The following is a 9,751-nucleotide window of genomic DNA, read 5'->3' as shown; positions in this document are numbered from 1 at the left end:
TAAATATGGCACTAACACCGAGAGCATAACATAAATACAGCCCCAGAACCAAGCTCAGCACAAGGACCAAGCTAAGAACCTAAATATAGCACTAACGCCAAGAGCATAACATAAATATAGCCCCAGAAGCAAGCTCAAGATAAAGACCAAGCTCATAACCTAAATATGGCACTAACATCAAGAGCATAACATAAATACAGCCCCACAACCAAGCTCAGCATGAGGACCAAGCTCATAACCTAAATATGGCACTAACACAGCATTATATAAATACAGCCTCAGAACCAAGCTTAGGTCGAAGTCCATGCTCATAATCTAAATATGGTTCCAACACCAAGATCAAAACAAATACAGCCCCAGAACCAAGCTCAGCATGAGGGCCAAGCTCATAATCTAAATATAGGTCCAACACCAAGATCATAACATAAATACATTTGCACAACCATGCCCATAATTTAGATATAGCATGGGGACCAAGTTCATATCATAATTACAGTACCAGAACTAAGCTCGTAACAATAATACAGCACCAGAACCAAGCTCAAAACATAAATACAGCACCAAAACCAGGTTCATAGCATAGATACAGCTCCAGAAACCACACTAATTTAAATACAGCACGGAGACCAAGCTCATATCATAAATACAGCACCAGAACTGAGCTCGTAATGGTATTAGTAGAGCACCAGAACCAAGCTCATGGTATAAATACTGCAATAGAGCCAAGCTAAAAACAAAGCATTAAAGCTAAACTGAAGGTTTTTTTGCTACCATTTTTTTGAGGTGTGCAGTGACTGAACATTGGTAATTCTGATGATTCAATTATTATTTTTTTCTTTTTAACTTTAGTCTTTATTTTGAAAGGACAATTTTGAACTTTACAATACTAAATATGTTCATTCTTTTAGTTTTTTTTAATTTTGAAGGAGGAAAACTTAACTTAAAATTATATATAAAATAATTTTTTTTTTACATTACTTTTTAGTCCCCTTAGGGGATTTGAACCTATCATCTTGTTAACACTGTCTTAAACAATATACTGCATTGCCATATTCAGAGATTGACAGCTGCATTTAAAGGGCATCTGTCAGTAGGATCAACCCTCCTGAGGTGTCTATATGGGCATGTAGGTCACAGGAAGCTGAAGAGAAATCAATATTTTTCTTATATGCAAATGAGCCAAAAAGATCTGATTCATAGTCACACCCCAGCCTGTAAATTGTTTCCCTCTCCTAATGTGGCTATAATGTGTGTGCTCCTAGTAGGGTGCATGGTAGAATGAGCTTTAAATCACTCACTACATAACATTTCTAAGAAATTATCTATAGAAAAAGCCATTTTGTGGACTACCAGTGATTGTTTTTAATAATTGCTACTTGATTAAATTTCCGAGTGATTGTAAGTTGTCATCTTCCCAGAATAATAAGAATATACAGTGCCTACAAGTAGTATTCAACCCCCTGCAGATTTAGCAGGTTTGATAAGATGCAAATAAGTTAGAGCAAACTTCAAACAAGAGCAGGATTTATTAACAGATGCATAAATCTTACAAACCAACAAGTTATGTTGCTCAGTTAAATTTTAATAAATTTTCAACATAAAAGTGTGGGTCAATTATTATTCAACCCCTAGGTTTAATATTTTGTGGAATAACCCTTGTTTGCAATTACAGCTAATAATCGTCTTTTATAAGACCTGATCAGGCCGGCACAGGTCTCTGGAGTTATCTTGGCCCACTCCTCCATGCAGATCTTCTCCAAGTTATCTAGGTTCTTTGGGTGTCTCATGTGGACTTTAATCTTGAGCTCCTTCCACAAGTTTTCAATTGGGTTAAGGTCAGGAGACTGACTAGGCCACTGCAACACCTTGATTTTTTCCCTCTTAAACCAGGCCTTGGTTTTCTTGGCTGTGTGCTATGGGTCGTTGTCTTGTTGGAAGATGAAATGACGACCCATCTTAAGATCCTTGATGGAGGAGCGGAGGTTCTTGGCCAAAATCTCCAGGTAGGCCGTGCTATCCATCTTCCCATGGATGCGGACCAGATGGCCAGGCCCCTTGGCTGAGAAACAGCCCCACAGCTTGATGCTGCCACCACCATGCTTGACTGTAGGGATGGTATTCTTGGGGTCGTATGCAGTGCCATCCAGTCTCCAAACGTCACGTGTGTGGTTGGCACCAAAGATCTCGATCTTGGTCTCATCAGACCAGAGAACCTTGACCCAGTCTGTCTCAGAGTCCTCCAAGTGATCATGAGCAAACTAGACGAGCCTTGACATGACGCTTTGAAAGTAAAGGTACCTTATGGGCTCGTCTGGAACGGAGACCATTGCGGTGGAGTACGTTACTTATGGTATTGACTGAAACCAATGTCCCCACTGCCATGAGATCTTCCCGGAGCTCCTTCCCTGTTGTCCTTGGGTTAGCCTTGACTCTTCGGACAAGCCTGGCCTCGGCACGGGTGGAAACTTTCAAAGGCTGTCCAGGCTGTGGAAGGCTAACAGTAGTTCCATAAGCCTTCCACTTCCGGATGATGCTCCCAACAGTGGAGACAGGTAGGCCCAACTCCTTGGAAAGGGTTTTGTACCCCTTGCCAGCCTTGTGACCCTCCACGATCTTGTCTCTGATGGCCTTGGAATGCTCCTTTGTCTTTCCCATGTTGACCAAGTTTGAATGCTGTTCACAAGTTTGGGGAGGGTCTTAATTAGTCAGAAAAGGCTGGAAAAATAGATAATTAATCCAAACATGTGAATCTCATTGTTCTTTGTGCCTGAAATACTTCTTAATACTTTAGGGGAACCAAACAGAATTCTGGTGGATTGAGGGGTTGAATAATAAATGACCCTCTGAATAAACTTTTCACAATTAAAAAAAAAAAAAAAAAGAAATAACATTCTTTTTTGCTGCAGTGCATTTCACACTTCCAGGCTGATCTACAGTCCAAATGTCACAATGCCAAGTTCATTCCGAATGTGTAAACCTGCTAAATCTGCAGGGGGTTGAATACTACTTGTAGGCACTGTATCATTACACTGACGAGCAAAAGGGTAACAATGTTTTGCACTTTTGACTTTCAGGCTCCATATCTCACCATCCATTGCACCTTGCAGCGTGAGACGACCTTCATTTTATAGACCATCATCTTTGCTATCTCATTCATATGCATATTCTTCTCATGTCTCTGCATTATTACTGTTTTGGTCCTAAAAATCTATTTATTTATTTTTATTTTGATAGTTTTTGGAAATCTACTTTTTGGCTATCAGCACTGCCTGAATCCTTCTGGGCTCTCCATCAGATTCCAGCATGTCTCCACCGAAATCTGATCCCAGGTTTCTTCTCCACGTTCCCAGTGTTGGTGTATACTGGTCAGATCTCTTCTCCACGTTCCCAGTGTTGGTGTATACTGGTCAGGACTCTTCTCCACGTTCCCAGTGTTGGTGTATACTGGTCAGGACTCTTCTCCACGTTCCCAGTGTTGGTGTATACTGGTCGGGTCTCTTCTCCACGTTCCCAGTGTTGGTGTATACTGGTCAGGTCTCTTCTCCACGTTCCCAGTGTTGGTGTATACTGGTCAGGTCTCTTCTCCATGTTCCCAGTGTTGGTGTATACTGGTCAGGTCTGTTCACCACGTTCCCAGTGTTGGTGTATACTGGTCAGGTCTCTTCTCCATGTTCCCAGTGTTGGTGTATACTGGTCAGGTTTCTTCTCCACGTTCCCAGTGTTGGTGTATACTGGTCAGTTCTCTTCTCCATGTTCCCAGTGTTGGTGTATACTGGTCAGGTCTCTTCTCCATGATCCCAGTGTTGGTGTATACTGGTCAGGTCTCTTCTCCACGTTTCCAGTGTTGGTGTATACTGGTCAGGTCTCTTCTCCACGTTCCTAGTGTTGGTGTATACTGGTCAGGTCTCTTCTACATGTTTCCACTGTAGGTGTATACTGTTCGCTCACTTGGGGATGTATACAACTTTTGTTTCACCCAGAAGTGTTGGATTGGTTTGAGGTCTGTGGACTTTGAGGTCAATCCAGTTCCCCTACTTCACTGTCATTGACCCATGTCTTCCCCAATCTCGCCGTATTCTTTGGGTCATTCTCCTGCTGGAGACTATGTCGTTCTTTTCATACATGTAGTACTTGAGTGTATGAAGTAACTCGTCTTGAAGGATCCTCACATATAGCTCCGCATTGAGACCACCATCCATCCCGGTCAAGTATCCAATGATGTCATGCAATGTTCGGCTCTGTACGCAGTTTGTGGCACAGTGGCGTGTATAGAGTCTGACAAGCAACCTAGGGCTTCAGAATTGTTCAGCCAGAGCTGGGCATTGGTTGCTTCAGGTCCACTGGTCTTCAGCTCTGCAGGAGTTCATTCCTGCAGACTGGAGAGCAGGAACTACGAGCTCAGGTTGCTATTTGCCACGTGTAGCTGCCTCCTTCCTATTTAAGGCACGGTTTTCATCCAGTATGTACCGATTTTCGCTTCAGCATAGGCTCCAGCAATCCCCGTCCTGTTGGTGAACTTGTTTATGGTGATCTGTAAAGTGATCTTTGAGTAATTGTTCTACTGTTGTGTGGTTATTTCCTTACATTTTCTTCCCCTGTACACATATTGTCTCTCCTTTGTGTTTGAGTGTAGGGTATACGAGTTTTTGTTCTGCCCTGTCCATGTTGTTTCTGTGGGGTTTCGTTATTGTATTTACCAGTGCGCCCAAGGGTGGAGGATGGGGGATAGGGGGAGTAAGATCAGGGCTTGGTCAGGAGTCAGGTTAATGCGTGGGGCTCAGACCTGGCTACCATAAAGCCTACCTCTGAGATAAGTGACAGAGCATGGTCTCGAGTCTGAGGGCCAGCTTAGGGGCCCCTGTCCTGTCATTACATACCCCGTGACAAATGCCTTTGACTGTGAAACAACCCCATATCTTCAGGCTTCTTCCATTGAAATTGATTGTTCCTTCAATTTTAGTTAACCCCTTTTTTCCCTTGTTTCTTCCAGACCCATTTGCCCCCATCAGTGCCGTCTATTAAATTTTATCTCTTAGCTCCCAATCACCTGTTTCCAATCTTCCACCTTTCATACTTTTTTGTAAACTCGAGCTGACGCTTCTTATGATGATATTGAAGTTGAGGCTTCTCCACCTTTTTTCGGGCCACTATTCCAGACTTGTGTAACGTGCGTCGCTTGGTGCTTCATGGACGTCTGTGATGTCACTATTATGGCATATGAGCCGCCTCCACTGCCGGGTGTCACCAGAACTGATAGACCTTGTGATGAGCGACTTGATGACTCCGGTATTTTGTCTGGACGTCACCTCTTGGCTTTTGAATGGTTGGATGGACTTCATTGCTTTTTCTTCCACCTGTCATGGCCTCACATGATACAGTTTGGCAATTTTCTTGGTTGGTAGACCGCTATCGATGAGCTGGATGATGCTGGTTCTCTTTTCTTGGGAAATCTTCTTCATGGAGGCTCCTCGATTCGAACCAATGGCCAGTCACTTGGGAATCAACCTAATAACACACTGAGCTATTACGGAATGTGTGAACAGGTTGTAATTTGTATTATACAAGAAGAAAAAGGAGCAAAACGGTAACGATGCAGAGACTGACGAGAATCTGCAGAACTGATCATATGCTAAATATCTGCAAGTCACATTTATGTATGAGAAGCCAAGATGATTGTCTATAAGATGAAGGCCGTCTCACGCTCAAAGCTGTAGAGGATGGTCACATATGAAGCCTGAAAATGAGAATTGCAAAACATTGTTACCCTTTTGCTCATCATGTATTTCTCATAGCCTCGGACTATTTTCCCATAGTCTCTATTTTTTCGTAGCCTCATACTATTTTATGCTTTACTGTTTCTATTTCCATAAAGTGAGACAACACCAACAATAAATTTGATGCAGTAATTTTTATTTCTTTGCTTTTATATATGAAAGAATGAGCGGTGCAGGACTGATCCCCGGAGCTGATGTTCGGCACGGATCCATTCTGCCTCCTCCAGATGCTTGATGATCAGCCCGTTGTGCCTTTTCAGAGATTGCAGGAACTTATCCTTGTCTTCATTCCTGAAGGATTGCACATATTGGTAGAGCTCCTGCATCCGATCTGAGGAGGTCGTCTTGCTGAGCACCCTGACATATTGTTCCCTCAATATCAGCTTCTTCTGAAGGAGATCATCCAGGATTGAGGTCATACCAAACGCCCATTGTATCAGCTGTGCGCGTTGTCTGTCCACAAAATGCTCCTGATCTGTAATGAGAACAGAAGATATCAGATTTCCGATCATCCTCCATCCCTCGCAGTAACTTATACGAGTGACTTCACTATTACATGAGATTGGTAAGATTTATAAGGAGCCCCTCGTCTTCCTCTCACCTCCTGGTGTCGTTCCCAGAGATCTTTCTTGAGTCGGTGCTGACAAAAGATAAAAAAAAAGAAAAGTGGTAAGTTCGGACGTCGACTGTGATGAGTGCAGTATCTAAAGTTATGTTCGTTTTGAGTGAAGATTTAGTGAAATATAGTGAAATTCTATCTATTTTGTATTTTTTGAGTTTATGGGTTGTCTGAGCAGTCCTCATCATCGGAGGCGCAGCTCCCAGGTCACCACCCCAGTCAGAGGACTCTCACCCCACGAAATCAGATCTCCTGCTTTGCACTGAGGAGGAGTGTGCCGCCCTGGCGAGGTCAGGTAGTCACTAAATTGGCCCCCACACTACACTGTTCCCTCACAGGCAACAGCAGCTAACCTAAAACCTTAGTCACCTCCCCCGGGCTAGACAGACACACCAGGGGGCGGAACCAGGCGGTTGGAAGATGCCCACCGAGGAGTCTAGACAGCCCAGGGCGGGAAAAGTTCAGTTCAAGTCTAGCTGTGTCAAGTTCAAGTTGGAGAGAGGTGTGGGCTGGAGCTGTGTGCAGCTCCAGCAGAGGCGAGAACCCCAATTTGAGCGGCGCCAGGGTAGGAGCCCTGGTGCCTTTGGCTAAGTGGCAGACGGTGGTCTCCGTCTGCAGGAGCCGGGAAGATGGCTCGGTGGAACCGAGGTGGACCGGGACAGGGTAGTGGCCCGCCGGCACCGACCCGGGGAACCGAATCGGAAACTGGAGCACAAGAGGGGGTACTCGGACCCTGAAACTGGGACTAGAAACAACTGTCATCAGTTAATTCACCGATTAAGGCCAGGACTAGAGGTCCTGTCCCACCCAAAGTCCCGATAGAAGACAACAGCCCAACGAGGGGGATAAAAGGCCACCGCCAGGGCTCAGAGATCCCACGGGCCAGCGTCTGCGGCCAAGGGCTCCTTAGGCCACATCCAGCCAGGAGCGGACTCCTGGAGTTTCAGACACAGGTAGTCCACAATCACAGAGTGCAGGATAAAGGCAGAGACCACCAGCTGGGTGGGGAACCAGAACGCAGCCGGCTGCGGGCACCGACCACCATCACCTTGGTTTACCAGAGACTCGTGTCCTTTCTTCTCAGCAGTGAGTACACGAGCACCCTGCGGCCGCCCATCTCACTGCACCAAAAACACCCCAACGGGTCCCGGGGCCACCATCCCTGCCCACGGAGGGGATAATAACTTGCTGCCTAACATCTCCCCCGGGTGCCCCAAAACTGCAGCGGTGGTGTCCAGCCTCACCACGCACCGTGGGTGGCGTCACGAACGCTCTACGGCTTAGCCCGTACAAATACGTCCTACATCCACCATCATAACCCCCTTTTCAGTTGAAGTGACCGCGAGACCCCCGGGTCCGGAGAACCTCGAGCAACCCACAGAAGGACCGGATCCGAGCAGCTCGGCTGCTGAGAGCGGGGCGGTGCAGGAGCAATACGCTGAAACATGTGTCTGTACATGGAGTGTCTAGTTTGAAGTCATGTCGTGAGTTTCGTTAAATGGTTGATATTGACTTGTAGGATGCTATCCCCATCCAGAGATGGAGTCGTCATCCTTCTGAAGAGACTATTTCCACAATAGTCGGGTGTCATTTATAGAACCGCTGTCCTATAATGTCACCACAGATGGGAAAGTCATCGTCCTCTGCACACATTATTACTCCAGTTCTCTGCTCCGTGACTTCAGAGCCTTAGTGGGTTATACTGAGGGATCGGACATATTATGCGGACACTCCAGTCCTCTGCTCACCTCTTGATGTTGCTCCTTGATCTGCCCCTGTGGTTATACGATCAGTCACTGAAAAACACAAAGAACAGAAGCCTAAGATCAGTCCAGGGCCGGTCACTGCTCACTACTATGGAGGAAGCCATCCTCATACACCAGCACTATGATCTCTGTTGGGAATACATTTCCCCTATCCTAGGACTGCAGATATTGGGGGAATCTAGCTTTTCTTAAAGAGATAAAACTATGCAAATCAGCTCTCTTCCAGAAGGAAGAAACCTGTTGTGCAGTGCCACCTATATAGGCAGCTTCCCTGTAAGTCCATGTTTAACCCATTAAGAGTTTTCACACTTTTCCCCACTAATTTTGTACAAATATAACCCATCTCTATGAGCGCACCGACTAGCCAAGGGAGCTAACGCCCTTGTGACAAGTCCCTGGCCTCATTAGCATATCATAAAGGATTTTTAGAGATACTTTTTCTAAAGATCCCTTTTATCTATGCTACTATAGGCTGGGACTTTTAGGCAGGGATTAGAAATATGCTCCCAGAGCTGCTCTTGGTTCTGGGTGTATAATACAGGACCAGACAGGTTTCCTTTAAATTCTGTCTCCTGCCATATCCGCAGCCATCCCTCCCTCCCTCCGAGGATCCTCCTGATTACTATTCCTCTCTTATTGTATCGTCTTACCAGATTTCCCAACTCTTACCCGCCTGTAAGGCTTTCTGGAGCTCCTCCGCCTCCTGGTTCTCATTGATGGCTTCTAGCACAGCCACGGTCACTTTAATGCCATAGGAATCCTTGTAATGCCTTCTGATCAGATCAGCCACGTCTTCGGGGTCTGCATCCTCCAGCTTTCCTCTCGGGATCTTGTTGTATTCCTCCTCGATATCCCAGTCATTTAACTTGTTCTTAAACTTTTTAAAGGATTTTTTTTCTAAGTTCTCCAGCGCTTGGAGGAGGACGTCCCTCACCGTCTTCCCCATTCCCTCCTAATTATTAGTGCACAAATTACTTTTAGTTTCTCTGCGGTACTTCCTGTTCTTTTCCTCCTTCTGGTCAATTTCTAGGATCGAGAGGAAGATGAGCTGTAAGGGTTAATATACAGGAGGTTGTTCTGAACCCGGTGAGGCTGTTGTACTGACCGACCCGGTCTTCAGACTTCAGTAAGTGAATTTTTGGTCTGGAGCCAGTAATGCAACACTTACTTCCGCCTTTATGCACCTTTCTCTAGAGAAGACTCATATCCAGATGTTGCAACATATAGTGCTTTGAAAAAGTAATACTCCATGAATTTTCCCACATTTTTATCATGTTGTACCCACAAACTTACATCTACTTTATTGGGATTTTATGAGATACCAACACTGTTAGAAAGTATTTGTGAAGTATAAAAGAAATGACACCTGGTTTTCTAAATGTTTTCAAATTATAAATCTAAAAATTGTGACATGCATATGTATTCAGCCCCTTGTAGCTTATACCCAGAAATAAAATGCTGAGTGACCAATTGTCTCCAGAAATCCCCTAATTCTAATTAGTAAATTTAATTCATTTGTGTGTAATTTCCCCTCAGTAGAACTACAGCTGTTCCGTGAAACCTCAGAGGTTTGTGTGAGAATATTAGAGATC

The 9,751-nt window shown here is 44.9% G+C and overlaps 1 protein-coding gene across 1 annotated transcript; it reads right to left on the bottom strand.

Moving 5' to 3' along the window:
* Positions 1 to 5,905: 5,905 nt before the first annotated feature.
* On the bottom strand, positions 5,906 to 9,257 carry LOC142245680 (apoptosis-associated speck-like protein containing a CARD). Its single transcript, XM_075318605.1, has 4 exons — positions 8,829 to 9,257; positions 8,142 to 8,189; positions 6,376 to 6,414; positions 5,906 to 6,249 (listed from the first exon to the last, which is right to left on the bottom strand). The coding sequence occupies exons 1-4, from the start codon at positions 9,103 to 9,105 to the stop codon at positions 5,924 to 5,926; spliced, it is 690 nt and encodes a 229-aa protein (XP_075174720.1). The 5' UTR covers positions 9,106 to 9,257; the 3' UTR covers positions 5,906 to 5,923.
* Between the last annotated feature and the right edge of the window lie 494 nt (positions 9,258 to 9,751).

The sequence above is a fragment of the Anomaloglossus baeobatrachus genome, chromosome 7 (assembly GCF_048569485.1).
Source record: "Anomaloglossus baeobatrachus isolate aAnoBae1 chromosome 7, aAnoBae1.hap1, whole genome shotgun sequence".
In the NCBI taxonomy this organism is placed as follows: Eukaryota; Metazoa; Chordata; class Amphibia; order Anura; family Aromobatidae; genus Anomaloglossus; species Anomaloglossus baeobatrachus.
Note: the sequence above shows the minus strand (reverse complement) of the source record. Positions and strands in the feature narration are given on the sequence as shown.